Source organism: Candoia aspera, chromosome 1, assembly GCF_035149785.1.
Source record: "Candoia aspera isolate rCanAsp1 chromosome 1, rCanAsp1.hap2, whole genome shotgun sequence".
NCBI classification, from domain to species: Eukaryota; Metazoa; Chordata; class Lepidosauria; order Squamata; family Boidae; genus Candoia; species Candoia aspera.
Window position 1 is genome coordinate 85,116,010 of NC_086153.1, and position 12,772 is coordinate 85,128,781.

At 38.7% G+C, this 12,772-nt stretch overlaps 1 protein-coding gene and 1 long non-coding RNA gene across 2 annotated transcripts in view; one reads left to right on the top strand and one right to left on the bottom strand.

Annotated features, from left to right (window-relative positions):
- The first annotated feature begins 1,167 nt into the window (after nt 1–1,167).
- On the top strand, nt 1,168–7,503 carry LOC134500998 (uncharacterized). Its single transcript, XR_010068311.1, has 3 exons — nt 1,168–1,255; nt 1,492–1,713; nt 7,222–7,503. It is a non-coding gene; the product is annotated as an uncharacterized LOC134500998 (long non-coding RNA).
- The window catches only part of CCDC170 (coiled-coil domain containing 170), a 54,802-nt gene continuing 43,568 nt past the window's right edge, over nt 1,539–12,772 (bottom strand). The window contains exons 7-11 of the mRNA XM_063308517.1: nt 10,386–10,586; nt 7,210–7,383; nt 6,739–6,981; nt 6,142–6,378; nt 1,539–1,691 (exon numbers count right to left, since the gene is read on the bottom strand). Coding sequence (XP_063164587.1) covers nt 1,539–1,691; nt 6,142–6,378; nt 6,739–6,981; nt 7,210–7,383; nt 10,386–10,586 — 1,008 coding nt within the window. The remainder of the gene's footprint in view (nt 1,692–6,141; nt 6,379–6,738; nt 6,982–7,209; nt 7,384–10,385; nt 10,587–12,772) is intronic.

Below are 12,772 nucleotides of genomic sequence, written 5' to 3' on the forward strand. Positions count from 1 at the left end.
ACAGATTTATTTTCAAAAATGCACACTGCAACTGCTATTATAAATGACAGCCATTGTCCAAATGTGATTGCTTCAGCTTTTCTACCAAAAGAAATACTAAAAGAGACTTGATCTAGGTAGACATTTTCAAACCATGTATTTAAATTACTAAAGGGGATTTAGTTCATAATAGTAGCTTCCAGATCTCTCAAATTAGCAAAGGAGGATTGAACCAGCGGTCTTCTAAATCCCTGCCTGACACTGAGTTTATGGGTGCTGACCTGTGATGAATGGATGGTCACCTCTAAACCTCTAATCTTACCAAGTCTTTGCTAATTTGGAAGATTACTAGAAATTCAAAGTATTTATCTATCTGAGCTTCATCAAGGAAGAGATGGCACCATTTTCTATTTTCCCCTTCCTGTGCTGATTTTTCTTTGTCTTAACTTTCCTTCTACTGTTGCCAATAAGAGAGAAATGAACTATGTTAACTTCAAGGACTAATATAATTCTCCCCAATTCTGGGTCATGTTAGAATACTACTTATTCACAGTCTGTCTTGGCAAATCCTGACACTGGAGAAATACTGATTATGGATGTTGCTATTATTTCACATATGAAGCTTGTAGTATGAGGTTTCTCATTAAAAAATGAACATTTCTCCACTCTTAGAAGCTAAGATTCAAAAAAATCTGATGACCCCTTGGAAAGACTTCCATGGACCATGGGACTGCAACCAACATCCATGTTTTAAATTTTAAAACACTTGTTATTTTAATTTTAGCTGTCCAAGATGTTAATTTTATCTATTTAATTTGTGCCAATGTCATATTTCTTCCATTTAGTCTAAGTACTGAAATTTCCAAATGGAATGCTCTAGCCCAATACCGTTCTTGAGATTTTAGTAATTCTTTAACATGTTAAAATAGGATGCAATTTTAAAGAACACTTGTAATATTTAAACCAACTATTGTAAACATATAAAAATGGACTAATGTTCTTGAGAAGTTCCTATACATGTCACAGACTCAAAACAGGCATATTTTATATATGGACAAACTGCAGACACGGGTATGTCTGTTCTGTAATTAGTCAATCACTTGACAATTACTTGTGGATAATCTTATCTCTTTTTTGCAAAGCAAGCTTGGATCCTCAGAAGTATTACTGGAAAGATCTGCTCACAGGAGATTTTCATCCTTCTGCCTCTCCACTCTAAGGGATGGTTTATGGGGCAGAGAGAGCTGCTGCTCAACATCAGCCTCAAGTAACCGCTGTGAGTAGTGTTTCCACTCTTTGATAATTATGAGAACTTTGTTCCATTTTTAATGCTGAGTGCATAAGCTTTTCACCCAATTATACATATATTGTTTATTAAGATACTTCATGAGAATTAATACTCCTTAATTTTCTTTTTCCTCATAGTAGGCAATATTTTAACTCCAACAAAATGTTTAACTTTTGGAACATCATACTGAACTTCTGCTGCTTTCACCACTACAGTACTTGTAGAAAGAAAGGAGGCACCCAAAGGAGAAGCTTCAAGAGTCCATCTTCCCTCACTGACACTTGAAGCAGGCACAGGGAGAGCAGTGATGCTGATGAGCATGGATCAACCCCTCAAGCTGAGTTACTATTTCATAGTCAGGAAGAGCCACAGTGGCAATATTGAGACCCAGCATGTGAGAGATGACCGTTCGGAAGTCTGCCAGCTGTGAGAGCAAAGGAAAACAGGTACAGTAAATTATATGGGATGTCTTCTCCCAAACCAATATGCTAGTTCACTGAAATCTACCCCTGAAACTCCTCTAGAAATCCCAACTATCTGAAAAGAGGTCAGTAGTGGCTAAGGGATGAACCTTTTCAGTGGTGTCCCCAATCTGTACATACAATGTTCTCACTATGGAGCAAAAATAATTATTTGGTTTGTTTCCCAGACTTCTTAGACCTGAGAATCCTCCAAGTTACAGGAACAGAAGACTGACTAGTGAAACTTCTTTAGACCCCAGTATATATTGTAATTCAGTGGCACAATCTTCCCCAATCTAGTGCCCTCTGAAGATGTTGCGCTACACATTCTCTAATGCCCCAGCCAATATTCTATTTCCCAATTAACATTCAGACTAAATATTATGGGGCTCACATCTGGAGTACTCCAGGTTGGAGAGAGCTGCTATGGTACTTTTTATTCTAGTGATGAGTCAACCTGCAAGTCAGATGGCTCTGGGAAAGAAGAAGATCTTCCATAAAAGAATTAATAGTGATTTAAATATGAGAACAAACTTTTGGCATGTTAGTTTGTTTGTTTATTTTCTATCCTACCTTTATTATTTTTATAAATAACTCAAGGTGGTGAACGTACATAATAATAATAATAATAATAATAATAATAATAATAATAATAATAAACCATGACAAAGGAAGCTGCTGATAGCAAAAAAGACAATCCATGGAGAGAAGGTGTTCTAAAGTTTTGCTTCTGTTATGGCTCAGGACCACTGAAAAAGGTCATAAAGGTTTTTTTTATTATTATTATTTAAGGTTTGTTATATAATAACGTGGCAAAGTCAACTCAAAAATTGTACAATGACTCAAGTATATCTTCATGGCTTCCTCCCACCCTCAAAAGTAGTCTGTGCTGTACTCAATTCTACATTACGTATTTCAGTTAGAGTAACAGTAATTTATTCTGGGCTGGCTGGAATGCCTTCCTCGGGTCTGAACTCAAATCTAGCATCAAGAACAGAATACTAGGGCAGCCTTCCTCATAGAGAAGCTTCTCAGATATGCTGAACTTTAACTTGTACAATTTTTCGGTCAACATGGCTGAAGGCTGTTGGTAAGGATGATGCAATGAATGAATGAATGAATGCTGGGGAGTGGATGTGTGTGAGGTTAGCAAATGATGCAAAAACCTCACATAGTAAGCTCTGCCTCTTTTGTACATGTGCCATGACCTCACATGTCTGTACAAAAGCAGCAAAGTTTCCATTGCTGCTTTCCTCATTAGGATGAATGCACTGGATGCTTGTAGATGCCTCCGAATGTTGCTGTGTGGGATGATGAGGTTTACAACATTTTATAAATCTACGGAGGCATACAATTAAGCACTGGAGGGGAAAATATATATTGCACAGGTTGGCTACTTATTAAATGATATCAATAAAAAGTATTTTAACATTGACCTGTTTTGTCACCTGCACACACAACAAAAATGTCAGAATATAACAATACTGGTAAAAGCATATTGTTCCATCACAGTTAGCAGTTCAGATATTCTGCAGTTCGTATGTGTGATACTCATGTAATCCCATATTCGATGCAATGCTTGCAACTATAAATGATTGTTTTATCTAGTAGAGGAAATCCCATGTGGGCTGATGGTTGCAAAACACAATATCCCTGTAATACGGGTCCTACCATAAGAAAAACATGACACCTACATTATATATTCAGTTATTATTGAACTTGAAATCAAGCATTTATGAAAATCTCTGTATGAATCATTGCTCATGTTATCACTGGTTTCTGAGTTTCATAGCAATAAGGTTGATGTTTATTCTTATGCCTTTGAGTCAGTGTTGACTCCTGGCAACTGCCCAAATTAGTCCCTGCAGCTTTCTTGGCAAGATTTTTCAGAAGTGGTTTGCCCTTGCCGTCTTCCTAGGGCTGAGAGAGAGTGACTGGCCCAAGGTCACCCAGCTGGCTTCGTGCCTAAGGCAGGACTAGAACTCACAGTCTACAGACACGGTCTCCCAGTTTCTAGCCTGGTGCCTTAATCACTACATCAAACTGACTCACATATTTATTTACTCACTTGTAAAAATAATGATTTCCTCAAGAAAGCTACCCAAGAGTATAAAAATAATAAATACTAAGTGTTAATGTTGCTGAAATCTTTCAGTGATTATATTTTGTACTTCAGTGTTGATTTTCAGTTATATATGCCAATAAGTGGCCAATATAAATTCAGCAAATCAGTAAATACTTTGGAACCTTCTCCCTGACATTTTGTAAAAAAAACTATGGAAGCATGTTCCCCAAGAGAAGCACATTATACTTCTCCTGTCTGAAGAAGTACTGCTCAGGCTTAAATTTAACATTAAAACTAGGCAAGAGAGGTATCAGGCAGATGAATGGATAAATACTCAATTTAGATTAATCTACTTATCACTACAGGGAGGAAGCTGAAAGTAATTGCTTTGTGCCAAACATACAAAACTTGGAGCATATTGTGATTTTTTAAAAATCAAAATAGAGAGGAAAATTTAAAGTTCTGTGTAATTTTTATTGCAGTCACACATTAAATATTACACACCTCGTTGCATGATCTGAATTAATGTCAAAATATGTCCAGACCTTTGTTTGTGGTTCAGTGTGTCTGAAAGGCCACATGCCAAATGCTTACAATTATTGTTTGTTCTTGTGCTATTAAAATAGATGACATTTGATGTAACAGGTTGCAATATTCTTGTCTTTGAAAGAAAGACAAGTTTTGAAAAATAAAAGTAACTTCTTGTGGTATTATGCAGTAAAACTCTACCCATAAACATAACAGTTACATTCACACAGATCATCGGGCCCTTCTATTTCACGAGTGGGCATCTGTGGCTCAAAGGTCTCATTTGATTATTCTGTATCATTCCCAGGAACCATTTCTCTTGGGAAAGTGTAATGAAGAACCCTCACATGGATCTTTGGAGACTTCCTATAGGGGCAACCAAACTATGTGGCCTTTTAGGATGAAATTTAAAAAACATATTGGGCCTAGATTAGATGGTGCAGAAGTATAATAATGGGAAAGTAAGGGACTTAAGGGAAAAACACTGTCCACTCCTTAGTTTTTTGCCTAAAATAAGCAGGACTTTCCCAATATAGTCTGAGACCATATAACAGAGGGGAAAGAAGTGTACAGCAGTAACCCTTTGCCAAAGAACCTCTCCCATGCAGCTGTTATCAATAATACACATCTGTACAAGTCCCCAAATAATAAGCCACAGATGGTTCCATAGCACAAAGCTGACCCAGAATAATTAGAGCTGGTGACATGGTGATTAATCGGTGGTGCAAAATCCCACTGGATCACAACATTTTATTGCTATGTCTTAATTAAACATCTTGAAACGATAAATAAGCTCAAAAACCTGTCGGTGACGTTCTGCTCACAACTCTCTGTGGTACCTTTTAGAGTCGCCATTCTATAATTGGAGAATCCCAGCTTAGGGAAAAGTCCCATGAAGCTCTCTAAAACTTTCTAGCAACTACAGTGGTTCCACTGCAAATTCCTTTAAGCTTCTGGCACACCAATGAATCCTATGGGTTGCACTAATGCTTTTTGGTAATGCAATGGTTCATATTCTTTTTAAGGTAATTGTACACACAGTCTCACGCATTCCCCAGGCAACTGGAGCTACACACGAGCATTCTCATTTGTAATGATCAGATGAGGTTCCTGCTTCCTACTGCCTACTGTATATCCTCTTTCTTGCTCTTTTCAACTGAAGGAGAACATCTAGAATTGCTTCAAATCCCAAGCTGATGCATCTGAATTATTTCAATGTGCTCTACATGGGGCTGCCCTTGAAAACCCCTTCAAAGCTACAGCTGGTCCAGAATGCAGTGTTGTGGATAGTTATGAGTGCACCATGGCATAGTAACACCACTTACTATGGTGTATTTGTGAGCTGCACTGGCTCCCAGTCGGTTTCTGGGTGCAATTCAAGGTATTGGCTATTACCCATAAAGCCCTTCATGGTACAGAGCCATGCTATTTGCAGGACTACCTGTCTCCAATTATTTCTGCCTATCCCTGACAGGGTGGGGATACTCTGAATCTTTTCTATCAAACAGCCCCTGCCCTGTGGAACATTTACCTGCCAAGATTCAGATGGCCTCAACCCTGCCAGTCTTTCATAGGGCACTGAAGAGCTGGTTCTTCCCTCAAGTAGTGGATCAGGATGCCTGGTAAGCCCATCTTCAGGGATATGATTGAGTGGTATATGAACCACCCTGAACACAAGGTGTTGTTTTAATTGTTCTAGACTATTTATGGTTCCTTTTAATAGATTGTTAGCTGCACTGTGAATGGGCAGCCATATAGACTGATGAATGGATAAAGGCAGCAAATATCACATACTCCTTAGGAGTTATCTTGGCACATACCTGTTTCTCTCTTTTCATGACTTCCTCAAGAGTTGATTTAAGTGCTGTTGCTTCTGTAGTCACGGACTCCAGCAAGTGTTTAGCCTTTTCTTTATCATCCTTTGCTTCACGCTCTCTAACATGTAACTCTGACTTGACAGAGGTCAACTGCATCTCAGCTTTTGTCTTCATCTTTTCCAGTTTCTCTTGGGACTTGCTTAGTTCGTCTATGGTTTTGTCCTGCTCCAGGGCTCTGATCTAAACACAAATTCCAAAGGCCAAAACATGGAAGAGGTATAAGGGGAAAATCATATAAGATGCCAAGAAGCATTTAGCTTTCCCCTGAGCCTCATCTACCCAAATAATGCTCACTTCCAGGCGAGGGGCGGGGTGTGTGTGTGCACATTTGAAGTTGTGTCAAGTGTGGGCTATCTCCTGAATTCCAAGATCTTGAAGAACACACATTGGTAATCATTTCAAAATGGCTTTCTACTGCTGAGCAGCTGGCGTGGACAGGTTAGACAGGTTAGATGTATGTACTTAAATGCAAATCCATTCACTTGTATTCATACTCCTTCTGAATATGGTTTTAAACTTGCTATCAGCTTTACTGCTCACCTTCAGTTCATTTGTGTCAGCAAGTTTAACTTTCAGGTCTGTATTTGTTTCTCTCGCCAAAGACAGTTCGTTCTGCAATCTGTCTATTTTCTTTTGTAACCTTCTGAGCGTGAGGTTGGCCTCATCCCTTTCTACAGCCAGGGCTGTGCGCATGTGCTTCTCCTCTTCCAGCTGCACAATCTTCTGACGCAAAAGTTTCATGTGCAGCTCTCTGTTCTCAAGTTGCTCTTTCTGAGCTTTTACCTACATTTCCAAATAAAAGCATGACACCTGGGATAGTAAATATTTATTTGTTTGTTGCCCTTTTTCCCCGGTTCTTCCTCCAAGGAAAAACGCCACATGCTTTTTCTTCTTTCCTTACTAGGACGGGATTTGAGTGATACTTAAGTTAATACTACCCTAGCCCTAGTTTGATACTATGCTGCTGTAAAAAATGAACCAACCCTTCTGCCATTTTGGTACTTTTCCTACCTTCCTCTGCAGGTTTCGGGCCATGACCTTATTGGCAGTCAATGTGTCTCTTTCCAGTTTGATCAACTGCTCTGCACGAGCCAGCACTGCGTCCAACCTCATGCCAAATCCAACCTCCTCTGCTATGCTGTCCAGGCTCAGCTTCTCAGAGAGCTGATCCAGAAACTTAAGATACTTTAGAAAGAAAAGATGGGGAGAAAGGCATCCAGTGTGGTCAGAACAAAGCTGGCATTCTGAGCCTCATACAACTAATTGCTTTAACAGAAATAAAGATTTATTCACGTCTAAATGTAACATTTTTATTGCATATGTTTTCTTGCCATGCTGCCTTTTACTGTTAACTAGGTTTGGCATGTATTTTCAGGCATTTGCAAATAATCTAATATGGCACAACAGTGTTGCGTTTAACCTAACATGTGAAAAATATTTTAACTAATTTATGCTTTCTAAAAGACTTTTATGGCCAAGGCTGAAGAAACCAACACATGTAAGTTTGTTTGTTTCCTTTTAAATTACAATAGACTGGACCCAAAAGGGTTCTCTTTCCTGTCTACCCTCATTCTCTCTATTTCATGCTTGTCCAAGTCTTTAGGCCTTAACAGGGAAAACCACTGAATAAAACTGGAGCATGGAGCAGGCAGCCCACCAGGGAACGCCAATATTCAATCTGCATTAACTACGGCATCCAGGCTATGTCACATTGCAAGAAAATTTGTTTTTGTAAAGAGCTGAACAAAGGTATCACAACACAAGGGTTTTCCAAATTTGCATTATTGTGACTTCCTAAAAATCTTATACAAGTTCAGATGTATTGGGGGGGACAGCATGCCTCTCAATAGCAACTGCAGGGGAACAATGGCAAGAGAGGGAGATGTTTTTATCTCCTGCTCATAAGGACTTAAGAAGCACTGGGTTGGAAACAAATCACTGAGCTAGGATGGGCTTTGATCTGACCAGCAGGGCTATTCTCACAGTATGCAAAGTTTTGCAACGTATTTATTTATAGGTTGATTGATTAAATTTATATACTCCCTGACTCCTAACAACTCTGGGTAGTTTACAAGTAAAAAACATTAAAAACAAGAAAAAATACATAAAGGAGTAAAAGATGGCAAAGATGACAAAACTAGACAAGAACAAAAAAGAAACCCACACAACCCCAAGGGGGCTTCACTCATTGCCCCCAAAGGCCTGGGCAAAAAGCCACGAGCTTCAAGGCTCACCAAAGCACCAGCAGGGTGGGGACCATCCAGATCTTGGGGGGAACCTAATTCCAGAGGACAGGAGCAATCAATAAGCAGTCATGCACTGCTCAAAATAATCCAGCTTGTTGAACCCCAGAAGCAACCTCCCCTACTACCTAAATACATTTTCTAATTTTTAAGCTGAATGTGGCCAATCCTGAATAGCTGAGCAAACCTGGACTTGATTAATGGTTGGATGGGAGACTTCCAGGGATGTAATCTAGACTTTGAAATCCAAAAACATTCCAGAAGGTAATAGCAAGCAAGATGGATAATCTATCTCAGTCAAGAACACTGAGTGGGCGTCTCCATGAAGTCAGCAGGAATTAAGCTTGATGAAAGAGACGCCACTTTTTAAAAACTTTTTAAGATGCCAACAGACTCTTGTGTTCTAAATGGTACAATGTTTGTCTCTCTAGAGTCCTTCCATTCTCTCTCAGCAAATAACTGGAAAACAGTAAAGGAACTATGTTTTCTAAAGGACACGTAAACATAACTCTTCATAGAGTTATGTATACACAGTATGATATACTCAGTTTGTGGAGTGTGATTGTGTTCTAATCTTTAAGCTTCCTCTGGGCCATAACATCTACATTCCCAGGGTGGAAGACCATGGCTTGATGCAATTTTTATGACTGTCTTGTCTGTTGCTGGCACTGCAGTATTGCAAGGAAGGGGATGAGACATTGGGCCTCCCAGAGAGATTTCTCACTGACCCAGTGCCTACTGGAGAGACTTGTGTTTCCAAGGCTTTCTCTGATCGGCAAGAGTAAAGCTTCTTGCCAGCTGCACCAGGAGCTACATCACTGCAGACAGGATTGGACAGGGCATGCCTACGAGGCACATTTCTAACCTACCACACTGCTCTTCCGTGAGAAGGACAGAAAAATCTACATTTGCTGTGCCCCATTAAGAAGGCATTCAAATACATAAATAATAGGGTTTGAGACAAAAGAGGCAAACTATTCCAAGCTTTTTTGCTATGGTAAAACTCTTTTATCCCTACATTTTATCAGCCCATTCAGTTGATCCTTCACGAGCAAGGATCATTCAACAGAGTAAGCAGTGAAGCAATTGCCTCAGTTTCAGGGGGCTTTATTGCCTCCAGGGACATCAGTGCATCCCAAAACAGGTTGTAATCAGGGTCACTATGATCATTATGACTAGCTTCGATCACTGCAAAACAAAAGAAGCAAAGGGCAGAAAACAGAATCAAGAAATTGTGAACACTATATTCAAGGGCTGTGATCAGGTTTATATGCTGAAGTTAGGCAAACAAGCCCTCATTGATAGGGGAAAATAACTAAAAAAGTAAACAACAATTGGACAGAGTTAAGACATTTTATCTTTTGCAAGAGTCCTATGAAACCCTTGGAATTTATTTTAAGCTTCAATAAAATAATTAGCTGAATGGGAACTAGTTCTGATTCTGTTCTTCTCTATCTAGTAAACAACTGATTTCTCAGTAACATTTAATTTTCATTTTAAATGCGTATATTAACTTCCCCTGCTATGTTCTCTACAATGCTGGTGACTTCCAGGAAAATACCACTCCCAAAACAGACTGCCTCTTGGGGTCCAAAACTGACAGTCAAAAACCTCTTAGCAACTTATCTCCACAAGATCCAAAACACCAACACTTTTTCTCTTTATTAGATATTTTCACTGCTTGTTGCTTACCACACTGTCTAAGACCTCAGCCTTGTAGTACTGTATGACATAGTCCAAGAACCCTGAATGTATACGTATATATGTTTATGATCAAATCACCACCCTGAACATACTGAGGAGTGATTTTTCCAACAAATTTTGCTTATGTGAATATGAATGTGCCAACGTAATCAGACCATACATTTACAATTCAAGAGTACATCATTAAATTAAGCTTTCTCTACCTTGCCTTGTACCCTTCCTACAAACATAAAATATTACTTGTTGTTTCTCAAGTTTCCAAATATCTCGCAAGACGTCTCCAGACACCAGCTCTCCTTCTAGACGCATCAGCTGATCATGAAGCATTTCTGATTTATTTTCTGCTTTTCTGGCCCTTTGCAAGGCCTCCTGGTGCAACATTGTCTGAGTCTCCAGGGTCTCAGTAAGTTTACTTATTTGGCCTTCAAGCTGGGATACCATCTGGGAAACAAAAGCAAACTCAGGTCAGAGACTGAGCATGAAACTAATCTGTGGCACAAGAAAGACATCACCAATTATAAGGAGCAGTAAAATAATCATCTTCTACTCAGCAAACAGGAAAACCATGAACATTTAATTAGAAGGAATTAATCTGCTGAATCCACATATCTCACTAAGCAGATTTCTTACCCTTGGTTAGTTGAAAAAAAAAAAAAACCTCCACTGGCTGAATTCATGTATCACAAAAAACCATAAATTGTGGCATAAAAACTGCAGAGGCTAGATTCACACAATATGCTAAGTCAAAACCAAACAAATCATAATTAGAGCAATGTGTAAAGCAGGCAGTATTATATTAATATGTACCTTGCCAATTCAATATAAATAATTTGCCAGTGAAAATGGGTCAACAAATACTTATTTAAGGCTTATTGATAAATAATGGTATAAACTTTCCAGATTACCATTGTAAGACTAATACAAGAATATTTGCCAGTTATAGCAGAATCTGACATTAATTCACAGCAACATATATCCCCTGTTATTAATCTTCCAGTTACCAAAAACTGAGAAATGAATGCAATGTCAGTTCTTGGCGTAGTGCTCTCCTTGTAGTGTCCTATGCTTTCATTTAATTCTTGAAAACCCTACAAAACCATACAAAGCCCTTGGTACCACACTGTCCACACAGTGTATGTTGTGAACTGTTTGCTCCATATGGCTGATGCAATCTCCAGGAGGAATAAAGAAATATTGGGAAACTCTCTTATTTTTTCTTTGGCATAATTAGACTTCGGATAAATACCATCTCTTTGTTTATATGAGCACAGACAATCTTTTTTTTAATTATTATTTTGAAAGTCACTGCATATAGAAGTATAGACATTTCACAAATGAACGAATGATAAGGAGATGGGCAGAAAAATAGGACACAAACAAAGCTGAAAGGTGATTCCAAACTCTATCCCTGTGGAGGGACCTGGAATAAAGGCTCAGATACACGTTACATGTCTCCTAGGGTTTTCCCTCAAATATATCGTATAAGAAGTCAATAAGACCCTATTCTGATCAATATTCACACCCAGGAACAAGGGTGTGGTCTGTTAAATACAGTGGCTTGAAACCATCTAAGATATAAGGCATTTACTTTCTGTAGCTATGTGGGGTTGAATCTCAATCAGTTAAAATGTAGTGAAACATTTTAAAATTAAGGTTGACATGCTTGTAATGCCACAAATTTTAAGCCAACAGAAACTAATACATAAAACTTAACCTAGTGTAGTCATAACCAAAAACAAAATAAATCCCATTACACAAAACCATAGCAACAATAACATGTCTTAAATATGCTTTATTACTTGCATGAACCTTTGATAAATCTCGAAACAAATAAAATTAACATTGCTGAATTCTATCCATCATATTCATCAGATTGTTCAAAAGTAATTATATTTCTCTGCAGAGGTTTATAGTTTTGTTGTTGTTGTTGTTGATTTTCAGCCCTCCTTTGAAAGTTGTTAAATAGTTACCTAGACTAGCAAGCTGGCCTCATTTTGCCAGCATTTATGCATGGAACACACTTTCCCACTAAAAGCTTCAGCAACATCTCAAATACAATACATAATAAATAAAATAAATAAAATACAAATGTTACCCAAGACTGAGACCCAAAGAAAAAGTTTGTCTGGAGATGCTATGAAATGCATAAACAGCAACAAAGACAAGCAAATGGAAGAACTGCAGCTAAGAACACCAGCCAAACATTAGGCACAACATTAACTAGCTTCTCAAACCCTGGTTTCTCCAGATGAATTGAGAGCTCTCATCCTTCCCTGCCAACACAGATGAAGACATCTGGGGAATTCCAGACCTGAAAAGATGAACAAGGCCATTTGTTCTCAGTGAAAAGATGAAGGGGGGATGCCAATTCTCTACCAAGACACATACAGGTAGTCCTCACTTAACAACCATTCGTTTAGTGATGGTTCAGACAACAGTGCTGAAAAACCCGACATATGGCCGGTCCTCACACTTATGACCACCACAGCATCCCCATGGCCACATGATCATGGTTTGGGTGTTTGGCAACTGGTTCGCATTTATGACCGTCACAGTGTCCTGTGGTAACATGATCACCATGTTCGACCTTCCCAGCCAGCTTCTGGCAAGCAAAATCAATGGGAAAC